The 20,071-nt window shown below is 45.1% G+C and overlaps 2 protein-coding genes across 2 annotated transcripts in view; both read left to right on the top strand.

The window, feature by feature from the left end:
- POLR2M (RNA polymerase II subunit M) overlaps nucleotides 1-20,071 on the top strand; it is a 180,242-nt gene that overhangs the window by 144,220 nt on the left and 15,951 nt on the right. The gene's annotated exons all lie outside the window — the stretch shown is intronic.
- The window catches only part of AQP9 (aquaporin 9), a 38,080-nt gene that overhangs the window by 7,472 nt on the left and 10,537 nt on the right, over nucleotides 1-20,071 (top strand). Inside the window, exons 2-3 of the mRNA XM_063142501.1 lie at nucleotides 5,893-6,019; nucleotides 18,010-18,147. Coding sequence (XP_062998571.1) covers nucleotides 5,893-6,019; nucleotides 18,010-18,147 — 265 coding nt within the window. The remainder of the gene's footprint in view (nucleotides 1-5,892; nucleotides 6,020-18,009; nucleotides 18,148-20,071) is intronic.

Here is a 20,071-nt window from a genome sequence, read left to right as displayed (position 1 = left end):
TGATGCTTAATGATTAATCCCACCTCTAGCTAAGAAGTGGCTTTATTTATTATTGCTTATTGAGAACCTTGATGTTTATGCCTCAGTTCTGATTCCAACTATCTTATGGGGTAGTGCTCAACTCTTCCTGTTTTACAAAACGAGAACTGAGGCCAATGGATCCCACCCTGGCCAAGCGGCCACCCAGGGAGGAAAAGGCTCTGTTATTTCGAAAGCTGTGGGCCTGGACCTTTCGGAAAAAACCCTATTTATACTGGAAAGCCACATTTATGTATCTTGGAAAGACTAATACATACATCCTGAAAACAGCAGAAAGAAAAAGACACTGATCTTTAATCTCCCCTATGAGTGGGATGCCGATAAAACACTGCAACTTTCCAGGGAATAGCGGTGAAGTACACTCCACGGAAGACCAATTGTTTTCCTTCATGCGATGTTTGCCTCGTTCCAGACAAAAACAAGGATCTGATGTCTGTGAGGCAATGTTTTCTGGCAGAGGTGGTGGAGGCGGCCATCCCCACCACACCCTGCCAAGCTAAACTTTCATTTAATAACTACCACCTCATGTATCGTTGGGTTGAAAGTCAGCCTTGAACAGAAGAATCACATTTACCGCTGCCATAGACAACTGGAAGGAATACAACCCTTTTCAAATGATGTGGTGCGGATCTGCCATGAGCTCTGTCAGCCCATTTCCTGCCAAGAATGGTGAAAGCCCAAGACTAGGCCCAAGCCATGACAGGAAGCTGCAGAGGGGCCTGGATCCTGAGACCATTTTAGAGACGTCAGTGACTACTGGTTGCCCCGCTCCCACCCCACCAGTGCTGAGTGGCTTCCCTCCTGTCCTGACTGATTTCCATGCGGTTTCCTCCATATGGAGAGAGCCCAGGCCTGTGACTCAGTGGACAAATCCCTGTCAGACATCCCTCAGGCCCTGTTGGAGGCCTGGCCTAGGAATGTATGAGAATTTTTGCTTGCAAAAACTTCCAAGCATGCCCTGTTCAAAACTCTGAATGCGAGCGCGGGCCAAAAATATTCACAAATTGTCGAACACAATTTGCGCAAATGTCTCCAGTAGACGAAATCAACTTTGCTTTAGCCTATGGAGCCAATTTGCGCAAATTCAGGAATTTCTGCTAATTCAGAAAGATTTGCACAAGCCTTCCTTTCATGCAGAGTATTAAAGAATCATGGCAATCTCGAACATTGCTCATTCATCCATCCCTAGCCTGGCCAGTTTTTATACCTGTATGTGTGTGCGTGTTTCCATTTGGGAGGAAAACCCATTGTTTATATAAATTGTTTTTAGCTGTTTACATTGTTTAAATTTTTCTATGTTAAATGTTTTGGACTATTTTTTATTATATTGTAGTTTGTATTTTTATGAATTGTTGTAAATCACCCAGAGAGCTTCTTCTATGGAGCGGTATAGAGATGAAATGAAATAAATAAATAATACACAAATGCAAGAATGCTCCTGTTCTCATCTGTGCAACACTGGGCAGGGTGTGTGTTACATCTCACCAATCCATATCAAATTGCCACTTGGATAATATCATGTAATACAAGGAAATGGACCACATAGGACTGTATTAGACTAATCACGTATAGCTGCTAAATAAAAAAAAAGGGCTCCCTTTTTCAGACCAACCCATGCTTGTGTTGCTAACATCTTCAAGCGCTACTAACGTGGGACGTAATCCATCAGTATGAGCCTCAGGGAACGAAACGGGAGGCAGGGCCACACCCTTGCAAAGTCACCAAGAATCCTGGGGCGCAATTCCCGGCCTTGCAGGAGCCTGGGCCACGACTCCCAGACCACGTGGTGGTCTTTTAGTGGCACCACTAAAAACAGGGCAACTCCAAGTCAGAGCTTAAATTCGCTTGGATAATCAAGCTGGTTTGGGGCCCATGGCAGTCCCCTTCCTACTTGTGGGGAGTCATTTGTAGGGTGGCTGGGTGACGTACTTTACAGAGGACAGGCCTCTATTTTGGAGAGCTGAAAGAGATCAGGCCTCTATTGGAAGGTGCCCTCTATTTAAGCCAGACTCTATCCCAAGTCTGGCTTAAAGTCAAAGAACCATAAGGATAGAAACCAGCAGGGCCCATCCAAAGGTAGCACCTGAACAGCAGACTGAGCCAGGAGGCCCACAGCTCACCTGGTCAGTCATATCCATTACGGCGAGATGGATTGCATTCCTATTCAAATGACAGCAATTATTTCTAAATTTGCAGCTATACCTAGAAATCCGCATATACAAACGTCACACCGCCACCTTGAGAGGGTTTTCTCTTTAAAGGCAGCCTAAAAATATTTTTAAATAAATCATGCAAATTGGTGTCCTCTTTCATCCTCTTCTCTCTCTGGCCTTAGCTAGACCTACCTGCTATCCCGCGACGGAGGAGGGAAGATCTCACGTTGTGTTTAACGCGAGATCCCTCCTCTGTCTACACATGACACACGTCCGCCATTTTTTTTTAAAAGGACAAGCAGCGCACGAACGCTCATGCGCTAAAGGTAAGTCCTTTTTAAAATTTAAATTATTTTCCCCGCTCCCCCCACCCTACCCCTGAAGGGCGCAGTTCCCGGCTCCTCGCGAGTAATCGCGCGGAGCTGGGAAAACCTGCAGCACCTGGCCACATGTTCTGCAGTCTCGGGCTCAGCCCGGGACCACGGAATAACCAGGGCCAAAGGCGAGGGCTATATCCCAGGGCAAGGGAGGGATGAACCCTCCCTGATCCTGGGATCCCCTGTGCGTCATGTGGATGCACAGGGATGATCCTGGGGTTTGCCCTGGGATAAAGCCCTGTCTAGCTATGGCCTGTGTGTGTGTGTGTGTGTGTGTGTGTGTGTGTGTGATGAATTTCCTCTTTTTTGGCCACGTACAAGTGGACACCCTACCCATTTTCCACAAACAAGAGCTGCTACTTTTGCAGGGTGGGGGGTGCTCACTCCTAAGGAGGGAACTGCCACAGCCGGGAGGAGAGATTAACTACCACAATAAAGGAAACGTCAAGTCGCCCCTTATTTTGTCAAAGTTTGAGGAAGTGAAATATGGCCTGGTTTTACAGAGATTTTGATTTCGTGCAACTGCTCAGAACTAGACAGAGTTTTAGCACGAGAAGTGATGGACACTTTTATAGGGGAGTCCATGAAACAATACCCTGAATGTGGGATGTAAGGAGACTCAGAAAGGATTGGGTTTCATTGACGTCTAATAAAACAAACCGTATTCTCATGAAATGTTTAAGGTTGTGGCTGGGGGTACGGAGGGATATGTTATCAAACAAACCAAATGGTTTATAGAGGAGCTTTCATTTTAAATCAAATTTTTCTCCATGGACCCTGGATTAAGGATTTTCTAAACACTCCAGATCCTTTTTTTCTTCCCCAGGAAGTGATAAAGCTGGCTAAAATGTTCAGGTTTAAGCTTCATATGTCTCACGCAGGTTCCCCCAGGGACTGCCAATTGATTAAACAATTTGTGATTGACTGCACCTTTTCCTTTTTAAACAATTAATGGGTTAAATCGAAAATATATCTGCATACTACGACAACCTGAACATAGGTGGCCTTTTTGAGATGTCAGAACCAATCAACTAAAGCTTTAGTTGATCCAGTCAATGACAATTTGCAGCCCTAATAACAATTAACCATGTTCAAAGATTTTGGGAGCTGAGACTGAATGTGGCAGAGCATATGCAAAATGCCCATGATCATCTATAGCAGAACAAAGTAATCCCATTCTTTACACACACACACACACACACACAGTGCCTCAGAGCATGTGGAGAATTCCTTCCCTTTGTGAAAGGATCTGCCTTCCTTTTCTGTTTGTTTTCAATGGCCCTAAGAACACTGTGCTGGTGAGGTATGTACAAACTGCCTTTCACCAGAGGAAAACAACAACATAAAAACACGTCACAGACTTGGTGAGCCTCCAGATCAGGGGCTCCTGGCACTACCACCCAGAAGGCCTTGCGAAGCAATTCCACTTTGTTTTCTTAACAGTTTTCTGCAGTAAGGAAAAAAAGCAAAGTAGGTTGGAAAGCATGGGAGGATTACAAATGGAAGACAAAGTTGTGTGTTGCCTGGTGTTAAATTCTGTGAATGAGGCAAGGGGGCATCTTCATGGAATCATAGAATCATAAAATAGTTGAGCTGGAAGGGGCCTACAAGGCCATTGAGTCCAACCCCCTGCTCAATGCAGGAATCTACCATAAAGCATTCCAGACAGATGGCTGTCCATCTGCAACTTGAAGGCAGTGGGAGAGCCCACCACCTCCCTAGGTCATGGGTTCCATTGTCAAACTACTCTAAACATCAGGAGGTTTTTCCTGATGTCCAGCTGGAATCTGGCTTCCTTTATCTTGAGCCCGTTATTCTGTGTCCTGCACTCTGGGAGGATCGAGAAGAGATCCTGGCCCTCCCCTTTGTGTCAACCTTTCAAGTCCTTGAAGAATGTTATCATGTCTCCCCTCAGTCTGCTCTTCTCAAGGCTAAATATGCCCAGTTCTTTCAGTCCTTCCTCATACAGCTTTGCTTCCATGACAATGTGTTGAGAATAATTTTCATCTTTTCTCTGCTTTTTCCTGAAATTGGCTTTGGTCAGTCAGTGGCACACTAAGCTGAAAAAAGTGGACTAGACCCCTCCCAAGCCAAATGCTTTCACGGGGCACACTGCACTCTAATCCTCATTACTTTAGGGTTGGGTGGGCAGAGTCCCACCCATCAAAATGAATACCATGAATGACATATAAGAGGCTTGGTCCTCACCCCGCTCTTTCTCCTGCTCGTGGAAAGGAAATATTGTAAAGGATATCAGGCATCCAGAGGAAAGGTGTAGAGCCTTTTGTCTGGAAGCTTCTCTACATCCCACCAACAAGTGTGCTTTCCAGTCTTCCTCCACAGAAACGAAACCCCCATGTCCCTCCGGCGAGATGGAACCATACAGCCATATCATGCATACCGGGCCACCGTATATCACCATATTGCTAAAGCGCTAAAGCTGCTACAGCCATTGAAGATAAGGCAGCAGGAAAGAAGAGGGAGGTGGAATTGTTAGGCTCCTAAAAGTAAAAGGTGCAGGTACAAATGAAGAGCAGAGAAGGGAGATGCAGGAGAAAGCTCCAGATGCTGCTTTAGTGATTTAGCGCTATAGCAATTTAGCTGTATGGAGACTTTAGCGGTAGAGCAATTTAACGATTTTGTGATTTAATGATGTTGGGATTTTAGAGGTTTAGCGATTTAGAGACTTGCAGAAAATTAGGCAGCTAAACCTAAATCATTTACTTCAGAGGGGTGGAGAAGGAATGAAGATTAAATTACAGGGAGTGACAAAAGTACAGAAACCTGACCTGTACGTTTCCCGGGAAATGGCAGAAAAACACAACAGTGGGGGAAAACAGGGAGGGCCCCCACTCCTTGACTGAGGTCACAACCAGGTGAAAGACACATTCCTGGGCATGCCATCATGCCCAGGGATTAATCTGAAGGAATGAGGCATACAGCATCTGAACTTCATGAGAGTTGCATTATGGGGGGGAGGGGGAGGAACAAAAGTATTCTGCAAAAATGTGCCTTTTCCAGAGGAAATATGCGGGGTTGCTGCAAATTGGCCACAACGTCATGTGTCGCAAATGACCCAAAACTGGTTCCCTTCCATATGAAATCAGCTGTGTAAATTGGCCCAGGAAGATGGCGTAATAAAAGCATCACCTGGAGACACCCACAGGGAAAGTGGGCAGATTACAGTGAAAACACTGGACACACTGCTTGGAGAGTGGGTGTGGGTGTCCTCTTCTAGTATCTGGACATGAGGATAAAATTCCAGCTGGTATTCTGGGATTTCAGATTGTGTTTAGCCTGTTTTTCTCTCTCCCAAACTGCAGACCCTCGGATGCGGGTGTATCGCACAATCGGTCCTTAGCAGAGGTGCCATGGGAGGAGCACCAGTGATCTCCCTTGGTTTTGCTATGGCAGTCACCATCGCCATATACGTAGCTGGAGGCGTTTCTGGTAAGATGGCCTTTTTCACTGCATTGCCAGGGAAGTTTGGAAGAGAGCTGTTGTTGGGCAACGGTATGTGGCCTGAAGGCTTTCAAACCATGGCTGCCCGCAAAGGCTTCTGGGTGAATGGCTGCTTCTGCTTCCAAGCTAGCAAATGGTTATTTCAGTCTGTACCAGTCAGCAACATTTCTTTGTGTTATGAGAAAGATGGGTCAAAAGCACAATTACAGGGATCTCATGAGAACAGCAAGTGTCTTATATGTAGCCTGGTACTGTATCTGGAGGCTCTAATGAACTGACATTCCAGTTGCCATCCAATTAGTAAGTGCACCTGGGCGAAGAGGATGCCAAAGAAATGCCAAGTACTGCCTTGTTTATCACAACAATGTAGACTTATGCTATAGATTCTTATGATGAGAAGAGCTGCTTTGTTATTAATCGCATGCAATGAATCACTTGCTTAACTTGGCAGCAATGCCAAGTTTAGTTATGCTATAATTGTTCTTGTGCCCAGAGGTGGGGGGTCCAAATTTTGCCGAAGGGTCTTTTGTGCAGGAAGCTTTTGCAGTCTAGTCCACTGTTGTTGGGATATGCGTGAATATGCTGAAAATTGTGCTAATAAATTAGTCTCCTTGTAAGCAAAGCTATGAATCTGACTACTTTGGGCGTTACTAGACGAGGCTCTAGCGCGCGTTACCTTCCGCAGTCACGTCGAGGCTTCCAGATGACGTTCACGAGGATCCGCCGTTATCCCGCGGTGAAGCCTCTTTCTCCCGACTTTAAAAAAGTGAGTTTTAGGGCGCCTTTTCCTGCTGTCCCGCGGTAATTCGGAGTACGTGTGGGAGGATGTGAGGTCACTGCGGTCGGCACTGGTCAGGAAAAGGCGTGCTAAGGGGGAGTGGTCAGCGGCTTCGGTCAAGCCGCCTCCGCCATTTGCGCGCAGTCCGCCAGCTGGGGCAGCGCGGCGGAGCGGCTTTTTTTTTTTATTTCCCCAGTGACAGTTTGCGCAGGACTGGAGGACCGGAAAAGTGGCTGGTGACTCCTTGCGGTGGGCAGCTACCGTGGCCGCATAATGGCGGTGCTGTACGCTGCCTGTTAGTGTGGGTACCAGGCTGGCAGAGGGCAGAGCTGTTTGTGGGCTGCTGCCATGGCTACGGCCAGATGTGGGTTGGCTCCTTGGGATGGGGCAGAGGGCACAGAGGCGATCATCGCCGCCGACACCTCAGAGGCATGATGGGAGATGTAGGCACAGAGTGGCCATGCAGACGATTGACCTCGGGTCATATGACACCCGCCACGACCCCCATCAGGAAGTGAGCGCATCAATGTTGACCCTCAACAGCACCAGCAGCACTTCAGCTGGCACTGGCACTGCCGCCGCTGCCGCCGCCAGGGCCGGCGGCGGCATCGCTGACGGCTGCGCAAGTTTGCGGTCTTTCGGACGTGCGCAAACCGTGCAGCGAGCGAAAAAAAAAGCCGCGGCAATCAGGCCGGTGTGGCTGCGCAACCGTTCTCGCGGCGGCAGCAGCACAACCGGCGCAAACTTCCGCCACAAATCGAAGGCAGGTGTGGAGCATGAGGCGTCACGGCTGAACGGGAAAAGCCGCTTTCACCGCTCCTCAACGACGGAACACCCGGTAGGTCTAGCAACGCCCTTTGTCTCCTTGGCGACAAAGCTAGACAAATTGGAACAAATGGCTAAAAGATTAAGCTGTGATGCATTAAGTCCCCAGGTTGAATTCCATCTTAGGCAAGCCACTTCACTCTCTCTCAGCCTCAGTTTCCCTATCTGCAATATGTGGGAAGAATAAGACTGGTTTACCTTCTTGGCTGGTTGTAAGGATTACAGCTAGAAAATGCTTATATAGCACTTTCGATGCTTGAAAGCACAATGCAAATCTTAAGTATTATTATTAGAGTCTAGTTTCATAGGGTTTACATCAGCCATACATTTAATAAGCCCTGAAATGTTTAGTGGTTTATTTATTTATTTATTACATTTCTATACCACCCAATAGCCAGAGCTCTCTGGGTGGTTCACAAAAATTAAAACCATTCAAAGTATAAAACAACAGTATAAAACCATAATATAAAATACAATATAAAAGTTCAACCAGATAAAAACAGCAGCAATGCAAAATTACAAATTTAAAACACCAAGTTAAAATTTATTTATAGACTGTTAAAATGCTGGGAGAATAAAAAGGTCTTCACCTGGCGTCTAAAAGCATATAATGTAGGTGCCAAGCGAACCTCCTTAGGGAGCTCATTCCACAGCCGGGGTGCCACAGCAGAGAAGGCCCTCCTCCTGGTAGCCACGTGCCTCACTTCCTTTGGCAGGGGCTTGTGGAGAAGGACCCCTGAGGATGACCTTAGGGTCCGGGCAGGTACATACAGGAGGAGGCATTCCTTCAGATAGCCGTTTAGGGCTTTAAATGTTAATACCAGCACTTTGAATCAAGCCTGGACCTGGACCGGCAGCCAATGGAGCTGGAAAAGGACTGGCATGATGTGGTCTGGATTAATTGGCTGGATTAATCCATTAAAAACGTTTGGATTGAATAAAAAGATGCCCCCAGTAAACTGGGCAGCAGGCTTTTTATTTGTTTTTAAGTGAATTGTTTTTTATTTGTTTTATTTATTTATTGCATTTATATCCCGCCTTTTTTCCTCCATGGAACCCAAGGCAGCATACATAATCCTCCTCCTCTCCATTTTATCCTCGCAACAACAACCCTGCGAGGTAGGTTGGTCTGAGAGTCTGTGACTGGCCCAAAGTCACCCAGTGGGTTTCTATGGCCGAGTGGGGACTAGAACCTGGATCTCCCGATTCCCAGCCCAATATTTTAGCCACTACACCACACACTTTCTATGTAACACAAGTACATAGAAAACTATAATGGCAGGCACCATTTTCAAAGAGGCATTATCCCCACTCTCTCATATATAAATGAATGTTGGCTGCAGCTACACATGCCTCTATGATCTAAAAATAAATAATTCCCCTTTTTCAGAAACTATGGGTTACTTGAACAAGTCTAGATCAAACACTGGTTTCTGATCCTGGTTTGTTTCAATAATAAACCATAGACTAACCACAGTTCTCAATTTAGGCATAACAACACACTGTGTTTACTTTAAGAACTAGAAGCTAGAGAGCTGGAATTTGAACAGCAAAATACTGTGTTGTCCCCTGGGAATAGAAAACAAATGCCCAACAAATAAAACCAGAAGAGTTGGAAAAGCAGCAATATATTGAGAAAGCTGTCAAAATTATACCGGGTGATTAATTGAAAAGGGAAATAAAACCTCAAAAGTTATTCAAGGAGGCATTCACAAAAAGGTATACTATCCAAGAGAGATAAAGTAAGAGAATGGCTTCATTTGGCCCAGTTTGAACTACAGTTGGAGTTACCAAACAGAAAGTAATTGAGAAGAGAGCTGATAATCAAACTGCCTTGTTTAATTTTATGTAAGCTGTTCCGAGAGTCCTTTTGGCTGAGGAGTGGCACAAAAATAATGCAAATAAAGAAAATGATTAAATAATAAGTGCGTTGCAAGAATAGACTTGAAGGAGAAGCTGCCAGGAGCTCATTGCCCTCTGCCCCCCCCCTTGCCAAACTCAGCTCCACCAGTTACCCTGGGGCTGCAGATCTAAAGATAAGCTCTATTTCATGCAATGGCAAGAGTACGAATGGCATCTCTGCATTAAGGGGGAAAACCACACCCTTACCAGGCTTTTTTTCCTTAGGTCTTTCGAGGTTCACTTTGGGTTCTTTTAGACAATGCACAATGGTCCATACTTTATTATAGAGATGTTTTGCAAATGCATGTCATTTGCTTATTATACCTAACAGATGAATTAGGCAATAATTTACAGGGTCATATTTACAGCCTTCTTGGAATATGGGAACAATTACTAGAACCAACCTCAAAATGAACAACTTATGTGGGTTGAGAAATTGTTAATCAATTACACTACCACCCAATGTTGCAAAGTGAGTTTATTCCCCATATTGTTCTCCATTAGTTATGCCCTTCAATATTAACAATCCCCTCCTTCTTGTGAATTGTCTGATTCCAGTACACAATGATAGCGGGTATGGCCTGGTGGCTGGCAAACCATGGCTACCTACAAAGGCTTCTGGGTGAATGGCTGCTTCTGCCTTTAAGCTAGCAAAGCTGTTATTTTCAGTCTGTACCAGTCAGCAACATTCCTTTGTGTTATGGGAAAGATTAGTCAAAGCACAGTTACAGCAATCCCATGAGAACAGCAAGTGTCTTATTTATTTATTTATTTATTTATTTATTTATTTATTTATTTATTACATTTCTATACCGCCCAATAGCCGAAGCTCTCTGGGCAGTTCACAAAAATTAAAATCATAGTAAGACAATCAACGGGTTAAAAGCACAAATACACAATACAATATAAAAAGCACAACCAGAATAAAAACCACGCAGCAAAATTGATATAAAATTAAAATACAGAGTTAAAACAGTAAAATTTAAATTTAAGTTAAAATTAAGTGTTAAAATACTGGGAGAATAAAAAAGTCTTCAGCTGGCGACGAAAGGAGTACAGTGTAGGCGCCAGGCAGACCTCTCTGGGGAGCTCATTCCACAACCGGGGTGCCACAGCGGAGAAAGCCCTCCTCCTAGTAGCCACCTGCCTCACTTCCTTCTTCAAGGGCTCACGGAGAAGGGCCCCTGAAGATGATCTTAAGGTCCGGGCAGGTACATATGGGAGGAGGCATTCCTTCAAATAACCTGGCCCCAAACCGTTTAGGGCTTTAAATGTCAATACCAGCACTTTGAATCGAGCCCGGACCTGGACTGTGTAGCCTGGTACTGTATCTGGAGGCTCTAATGAGCTGATATTCCAGTCTCTTCATCCAATTAGTAAGTGCACCTCAGTGAAGAGGACCTTTATGTGTGCCAAAGGAATGCCAAGTAGTGCTTTGTTTATTACAACAATGTAGAACTATACTATAGATTCCTATGATGAGAAGAACTGTTTTGCTATTAGTAGCTCTGCAATCCATCACTTGCTTAACTTAGCAGCAATGCCAAGTTCAGTTATGCTGTAATTGTTCTTGTGTCCAGGGGGGGTGGGGGTCCAGATTTTGCTGATGAGTCTTTTGGTGCAAGAAGCTTTTGAAGTCTAGTCCCCTTGTAATAGGATATGTGTAATATGCTAATAAATTAGTCTCCTTGTTAGCAAACCTGTGAGTCTGGCTACTTTTGGCTCCTTGGCAATCCTGGAAAACTGCAAGCCCACGGCCGGGGCAATACATAGCGGGCATATGAACTTGCACGATCAGTTCCCATACGTGCCTTAAAATCTCCTGCAATAATAACTACTACAGTAGGGTGGGAGGATTCTAAAATTTCTACATAGTTCTCTCATTTTGCTTGAATATTGTTCACAATTGATTCTGGGAGCACAGTAGTATGGAAACATTAACCACCATCAGAGAGATTTCTGAGAGCATAATACAAGGGAACACTAGGAGTCATCGCTGTTATGGTTACCTTAATATTTGTTGAGGTAAGACATGTTAACCCTCCACTGGTCGTTCCACCCTTTATTGATGGGGTACTATTAACTACTTAGGGTTTGTCTTGCCAAGTCTTTTGTAGATGTCTGTTGTCAAAACAACTTTAAAATCCACGAGTTGATTATTATGCTGTTTAGAAGACCATGTTCCATGATAGAAATTTAAACCTTGGATCACTTGGGACCCTAAATCCATTAATTCTTTTTTTTTAACACACACACACCCCCAGCAAACCTCCATTCTTTTTAACAGAAATAGGCCATAGCTAGACCTAAGGTTTATCCTGGGATCATCCAGTGTTCGCCCCAGCCCGAGCACTGGATCCCCTGTGTGTCACCTAGATGAACAGGTTTGACCCCTGGATGATCCAGGGATAAACCTTAGGTCTAGCTATGGCCATAGCCTTTCCTGACATGTTTATGTCATTTTCTATTGTTGGAGGACTTCCTAATTCCAATGAGGTTTGAGTTTGATAATGCATATTATCTAATCTGGGTTTTGCTGAGCTATATTCCAAAGGGGATTGCATTTGCAACTTGGCTTCTATAACTTTAAATGTTATAGCTCTAGCTTATTCTTTTTTTTACTATGCATTTGGGTGAGATAATTGTTTGAAAAGATATTTGAATATATTTTGATTACCAGCTATTCCCTGTACTTTCCGATGACTATTCTGCTCAGCTTATTCTTCAGCTGTGGTAATTTACTTATAATTTCCTGTTACTCCCTTTCAGGGAGACTAACAAAGGAGAATATCAGTTTTTCTTCTACAGGCTCCAACAGGTCCAGCAGATCTGGAAAGGAACTCTTACTAGCTGCCTTACTTGGGTTTATAAGTGACTGAGGCCTTAGCTAGACCTAAGGTTTATCCCAGGATCATCCCAGGGTTGTCCCTGCCTGATCCCGGGATCCCCTCTGTGTCATTTACATGAACAGGGATGACCCTGGGACAATCCCGGGATAAATCCTAGGTCTAGCTAAGGCCTTGATGATCGTTTTAGGGTGTTTCTGGATTGCCATTATACACCCAGAAAATTCTGTAAGTGGTTCATTTCAGTGGATAAGATCTTCACTTCCACCTAAGCATTCATGGAGGTCTGCAGGTCCTTTACATGATGCTGTAAACCTTCAGGATGGTGCTCGTGTTTCCCCCCACCCCAATAATCTCACTTTAAAAAAACACACAGAGGTAATCCAGTATTTTAATAATGAAACACTGCCTTACTGTCCTCCTTGAAAGCAGGAAACGTTTGCTAATCCATTTCTGAATAGAGTAGGCGGAAATGATTCCTAACTGGAATGACAAACTCCCCAGTGCCAAGCTTATCTCTTGCTGGCAAGCAAGAAATATTTGCTACGTTTCAAATTTGGTAACGCCATATTATCATCTTTATCTACGCTTCTGGGTCTTTTAGATTTTCCCATCTCATTAATCCCTAGCTGCTGTCAAGAGCCCTTTCTCTTTCAGAGTGGTGCCAATCTGATAGGAATCTGTTTTTCTTTTCTTTTGGTGGCTTTGCACACCTTGGCTCTGGCACCTGGTGGGAAGGGGGAGAGAGCAGCCTTAACCAGGAGCAGCATTTCCCAAAGTTAGAAGTTGCAAAACGTTAAGGAGCAGCCTTGACCTGTAAGAAATTCACAAGGAAATTGGACAGAGTAGTACGTGTTCCTATTATTTCCATTTCTATACCATCCCATAGCCAAAGCTTACTGGGCAGTTTACAAGAGTTCATAAGAATTATAATACAGAATAATAAAAAAGTCTAAAAAATTAACCCAGAAAAATTAAAGCAATGTAAACAGCAAAATAATAATAATTTAAATAACCAATCTTTTTCCTAATAGACCTGTTCTAAAACAGCAAGCATAGATGCCTCGTCTTATACCATTAAATGTCTGGGAGTAGAGGGTGGTTTTTACCTGGCACTGAAAAGATGACAGTGTCGGCACCAGGTGGGCCTCAGCGAGGAGCTCATTCCAAATTTGGGGGGCCACCACCGATAAGGCCCTCTACCTTGTTGCCACCGAGTCTTCCTTGGAGGTGGCACTTGAACGGGGACCCCAGGTGTTGTTCATAGTGTCTGAGTATGTTCAGGTCAGGAGAGGTGTTCCATCAGATATGGATAGCACAGACCACATTTTTCATGTATTTGGTGCCTTCCCCAGTTTCTTCTACTGCAGTGTTAGCACACACAATGGCTGCATATCTTGAACAAGAGTATTTTGAGTATAGCTGCACCAATGCATTGACCCATCAATTAAATATGCCTTGATTGGCTAAAAAAAAAGTGTCATTAACCTCAATTCATTGGGCAGCAGGTCTTATATTATTGAAATTATTTTTTAATATAAGTACTTTTAAAAATGGCAGGGGGCAAGGACCATCTTAGAAGAGCCATTCTATCTTGTGTATCCCTTCTGAGATCATACAGCGAATGGGTGCATCATGAAAAAATAAAGAGTATTTCTTCTTTTCTATAACCATAGTGTTCTCATATGCAAACCTATGCGTTTGCCTCTAGTTGTAACATGGGCATCACCAAAATCTATTAACAGCTCATGAGGAAGAAGATAAAGAGTGTAAGACAAAATTCATAACATTGCTACCTAATGACAAGTGATTGTAAAACTGGGGTTTTTTAACAAAATATATCTGCCTTATCTGTTTCTGGCCTTTTGGAAAGACGATGCAGAGATCCTGGGCCAAGGTGTGCTTCCTTGACTTAGATCATAACTGACTCACTAGACTGGGAAAGAGCCAAATCCCATTAAAGCTCAAGGCAGAGATAAGTGGGAGTCAGCTGTATCGTGCAAGGTTAACTTGGCTGGGGTACTGTTCTCTTATCAGAGACAAAATGAATTTCAGCTGTTGCTTGCAGTGCGAAAGGAGCTGTTGCATAGGAACTCTGTAAAAACAAACAGGATAGCCAAAATTTTATTACCCAAGAGGTGACTGCAAACCCAGCCAGGGCTGTGCATGTAACCCCAAGATTGTTTATGTTGGCAGTATTTTTAGGGGGCTCCATCAAGATAATATGAGATGGAGAGAAGCATCCCACAAATCTTTGCCGTGTCTTCGTCAATGGATGCCAGGATTGGGGCATGTAATGCTCAGTTCATCCTTGGTATTTTCTCTGAATGTGCAGCCCTTTCAGGAGGCAAACGTCTCAAGCCAGCCCTGGCAACAGGGGATAGTTCATGTCTGCATTCAGCAGGGGCTATTCTGCAGGTACACAGCCAAAGGAGGAAGAGGAATTAAGTAGGGCTGTACTCTGCTCCAATTCGGATCGTGAATCCGAAGCGGAGTGACCCAATCTGCCTCTGCCAAAGGTGGATCCGAATTGGGTTGGGGAAGCTGCAGATCAAGGCGAAGCGGTTCGCCTCCATCCGGAGCTCCGAACGCAGGTAAGGGGGAAAGGGGGGCTCACCTGGCACCGGCGTCAGCGCTGTCCGTGCGACGGTGGCAGTGGAGCCAAATAAGGGGGCAGGGCGGAGGGGGATTATTTGCCCATTTTGCCCCCCTTCCCCACTTACCTTCCTTCGCTGTCCGCCGCGGAGGCAAGTAAGTAGGGAAGGGGGGGGCAAAATCTCCATCTGCCCCTTTGGTTCTCACTCCGTAGAGTGGAGCGGGGGAGGGTCGAATCGATCCGAAAGTTCCGGATCGGGTCACAAAGCGGTTCGGGGGGGTGTCCATGCACAGCCCTAGAATTAAGGTTCATTCTCTTCTCATGGATGGGTTTCAAGACCCAAAAGCTGCCTTAGATCACTGGTCCATCTAGTCCAGTATGGTCGACACTGACCGGCAGTAGGGATGTCAGAGAAATCTGCAATGGAACCAAATGTTCAGGTTTCTATGAATCTGATCTGTACATTCCGCAGCAGACTGTTTTTTCTCAAGCCACACAAATTCTGTAGGCTTGTGTACCATTTTTGTTAAAAAAAAAAAACTTTCTGGATTTTATGCAAATTTTGTTGGAGAAAAATACGTAAAATAAAAAATGGCCGAAAATGTGCATTTCCCCATAGGTTAAAGCAGGATAATGCACATTTTTGAGGGATTTGCACATTTTGGGGGGAATTTGCATAATTTTGGGAAATTGGAAAAAAAAATTGTATCTGCCAGCGAGCAGACAACAGAATGAAAGGAACCTGGCAATCCATGAAACACAGACGAAGCAGATATAATAAGATCGGTATACCCCTAACTGGCAGCAATAGCTCTCCAGGGTTTCATGTAGGATTGTTCCCCAGCCCTACCTGGAGATGCCAAGGGTTGAACCTGGGACCTTCTGCATGCAAAACAGGGACTCTACCACTGAGCTGCCACCCTTCCCCTGTTCTGCACATGGCTCTAAGCCAGGGGTGTTGAACCCAAGGGCTGAATTCCATTTCAGAGCTGACCTCGGGGGTCACATTCCAGTGTGAGGAGGGCCAAGGGCCAAAGGGCAGAGCCAAGGGCATCCCCCACTCTACACTACCAGGATGTCCAAGATTGATTGACCCATCATTTTAACTGTGACCCTATCTGGCAACATTATCACAGAGCAACCATAGCAGGACACACAATGTCCACACTAGAGGCCTTCAAGAGGCAGCTGGACAGCCATCTGTCAGGGATGCTTTAGGGTGGATTCCTGCATTGAGCAGGGGGTTGGACTCCATGGCCTTGTAGGCCCCTTCCAACTCTGCTATTCTATGATTCTATGATTTTAAAATAAACCATTCACAATAAATAAGGCCCTTTTTTTTAAAAAAAATGCACTCTTTAGTCCAAACCATAATGGGAGCCTTTTGCCACATAGAAGCCACATTTGCAATTGCTGAAAGAGGGGAAAATTGTTGATGTGATTAAAAGAAAACCGAAAGACGAGGAGAATTGAAAAGCCACCTCATGGCAGCGTGGAATGAGCAGCCATCATCTCGAGATGAAGAATTTGAAAGACGAAATCCAAAGTTCAGAATTAATTCCCTGCTGCCCGTTGTAGGTCACACCATTTTGGGGAGAATACAATGCCGGTCTTTATCCAACTTTTGTTATCTGCGTTTGTCGGCTCGTGATACATCAGAGGTGCTCTGGACACCTGAGATAACACACTGACCCCCAGTGCAAGCAAACAGAGGAATCGCACACAGGGGGCCCTTTTCTCCACGGCTCCCCTTTGACAGACAAAGGTCGCTGTTATCAGAAGCATTTTATTAAAGTCAGAAGTTGGCCATTCTTCCTTCCCTTGAAATGCTCCTCAAATGAAACCTGGCTGCAGACAGGACACAATGCTGCTGTTCTAAGTAATGCTGTTTAGACCAACAGAATATGGCCAAAAGCGCTCTAAAGAATCCGTGAACAACCATGAGTAGGGAATTGCAAGCACACAGTACATGCCTTGTGTAGAAAAGCCCTGGCTCTCTGCTGTTGAGCAAGCAAGGGGTTGTCTATATGCCCTATTTAACCCGAGATGGCTGCGCGGTGGTGCAGCAGTGGTTATACGATGCAGCAGCCCACTCACAGCCACCACAGGGCTTTCCCCGGAAATGGACCCTTTAAAAAGTCATGGACTTACTATGACTTTTTTTTTCCTCTGAGGCCATTGCCAGATTTTCACTGTCTGTCGGTGGGGACCTCACTTCATGTTGATGGGGGGGTGGCATTTCAGGGGCGGATCGAGGTACTCCGGAGCACAAGAAGGCAAGGGGTAGGGCAATGGAAGCGCACTCCAAAGCCCGCTCCCTCCTGCCATGGGGATTGGCTTTTCCCACCCCACACTTGCAAAGCTGTGGGGTTTCTAAGGAATTTGCAGCCAAAGCACCACCTTAAAGACACCCCCCAAGTGGTAGTGAGGAAGAGAAAGAGCACCTATTGACCATGGCAGTGAGAATGCAGACTCACTGAGGGAGTGGGGGGCTTGCTCAAGAGTCCTCAAAAATCTGCAGCCAGACCTGACTCAGTCACAGGGCCAAGTATGGTGGCTTTCTAAATATGACCCTTGTATTCTTTCTTAACCAACTTTTATGTGCAATAGAGAGAGAGCTTCACCAGTGCATAGTTAAATTATGGAACTCACTACCACAAGATGTAGTGCTGGCCACCCATTTGGATGGCTTTAAAACAGGGTTGGATAAATTCCTGGAGGCGAAGGCTATCCATGGCTACTTGCCCTGATGGTTGTGTGCTATCTCCAGTATTCGAGGCAGTAAGCCTGTGTGCACCAGTTGCTGGGGAACATGGACGGGAGGGTGCTGTTGCACCATGTCCTGCTTGTTCATCCCTGGCCGATGGCTGGTTGGCCACTGTGTGAACGGAGTGCTGGACTAGATGGACCCTTGGTCTGATCCAGCAGGGCACTTCTTAAGTTCTTATGTTCTTATTGGGTGATATAGAAATGTAATAATAAAATAATAATAAAAAAAATTATTAACTCCATCCTGCCAATTCTCTTTCAGGCGGTCACATCAACCCAGCTGTTTCCTTCGCCATGTGCCTGACTGGACGGTTGAAATGGGTCAAATTGCCCGTGTATGTCCTTGCTCAATATATCGGTGCCTTTCTTGGAGCAGCTGCTGTCTTTGGGGTCAATTATGGTAAGTGGGGAAGACATTTTTCTCCACAGGAAATTTTCCAACAAAGCAAAAAAGAAAAGTCATGCTGAAATTTAAATCCCTTCGTAAAACTTGAAATTTGCCTGCAGGAATCCCATTTCATTTCTACAGGACTTCCGGCACAAAGACTTTCCTGCTGGCTCAGGTCTTTTTTGAGGGCCCAACTGAAATTGCAAGAGATGGGTGAAGGGAGATTTATTTATTTATTTATTGCATTTCTATACCGCCCAATAGCTGGAGCTCTCTGGGCGGTTCACAAAAATTAAAGCCATTCAAAGTATAAAACAATAATATAAAATACAATATAAAAGCTCAACCAGATAAAAACAGCAGCAATGCAAAATTACAAATTTAAAACACCAAGTTAAAATGTATTTATAGACTGTTAAAATGCTGGGAGAATAAAAAGGTCTTCATCTGGCGTCTAAAGGAATATAATGTAGGTGCCAAGCGAACCTCCTTAGGGAGCTCATTCCACAGCCGGGGTGCCACAGCAGAGAAGGCCCTCCTCCTGGTAGCCACCTGCCTCACTTCCTTTGGCAGGGGCTCGCGGAGAAGGACCCCTGAGGATGACCTTAGGGTCCGGGAAGGTACATATGGGAGGAGGCGTTCCTTCAAAAAACCTGGCCCCAAGCCGTTTAGGGCTTTAAATGTTAATACCAGCACTTTGAATTGGGCCTGGACCTGGACTGGCAGCCAATGAAGCTGGAAAAGGACTGGCGTGATGTGGTCTCGTTGGCCAGTCCCTGTTAGTAACCGTGCTGCCCTGTTTTGGGAGAAATTTGGGATTTGGGAGAAATTCCGGAACCCTCTCACAAAAACTCTTGAACAGTTTAGCTACCATTTTTGAAGCCCAGAAGCCACACTTCCTGAAGGGATAAATATATATATATATATCCAGGTAGCTGTGGTCTGTTAGGAAAAACAAAAGGAAGAAGCACAAGGTAACAGTAGGGCAATGCCATTGTTGGGACCAAGGAGAAGGTCACCAAAAATGACTTCATCAGACTGGATGTTAAAATCATCAGGAAAAACTTCCTGACTGTTAGAGCAGTACGACAATGGAATCAGTTACCTAGGGAGGTGGTGGGCTCTCCCACACTAGAGGCCTTCAAGAGGCAGCTGGACATCCATCTGTCAGGGATGCTTTAGGGTGGATTCCTGCATTGAGCAGGGGGTTGGACTCGATGGCCTTGTAGGCCCCTTCCAACTCTGCTATTCTATGATTCTATGATTCTACCCCCACACACTCACACACACATGCAAAGTGGAACGGGGGGAAGGAGAACAAAGGATGTGGCCGGAGAAAAACCCAAGAAGGCCCTAGTTTGTGAATTGGAATCATCAATCTGCAGTTTAGGATTGCTTCCACAATAGCAGCTTTCTCCAGAATCCTCTTCGTTAGTTGGTCTCTCGGGTTTTTATGGAGAATCTATAAAACATTGTTGCCAAACAGTACGGCGGCTCCTAGGTTCTCCGCCTCTCTCTTCTTGGAGCTGTGTTGTGGTTGTGTGTGTGGCTGTGTGTGGGTGTGGTTGTGTGTGCATGTGCCATGTAGGATGACCATACGAAAAGGAGGACAGGGCTCCTGTAACTTTAACAGTAATGTAGAAAAGGGAATTTCAGCAGCTGTCAATTGAAGAGGGTGAAATTCTCTCTTCATCACAACAGTTAAAGCTACACTAGCTATAGTAGAGTGGCCAGATACAAAAGAGGGCAGGGCTTCTGCAGCTTTAAGTGTTGTGATGAAGAGGGAATTTCACCCTCTTCAATTCACACCTGCTGAAATTCCCTTTTCTATATTACTGTTAAAGATACAGGAGCCCTGTCCTCCTTTTCATATGGTCACCCTAGTGCCATGTACACAATGCAACATCAATGCATCCAGTGTGGATTAGCAAAACAC

Source organism: Elgaria multicarinata, chromosome 16 (genome assembly GCF_023053635.1).
Source record: "Elgaria multicarinata webbii isolate HBS135686 ecotype San Diego chromosome 16, rElgMul1.1.pri, whole genome shotgun sequence".
Taxonomy (NCBI): Eukaryota; Metazoa; Chordata; class Lepidosauria; order Squamata; family Anguidae; genus Elgaria; species Elgaria multicarinata.
The sequence above is the reverse complement of the archived record's forward strand: the minus strand, read 5'-3'. Positions and strand labels throughout refer to the sequence as shown.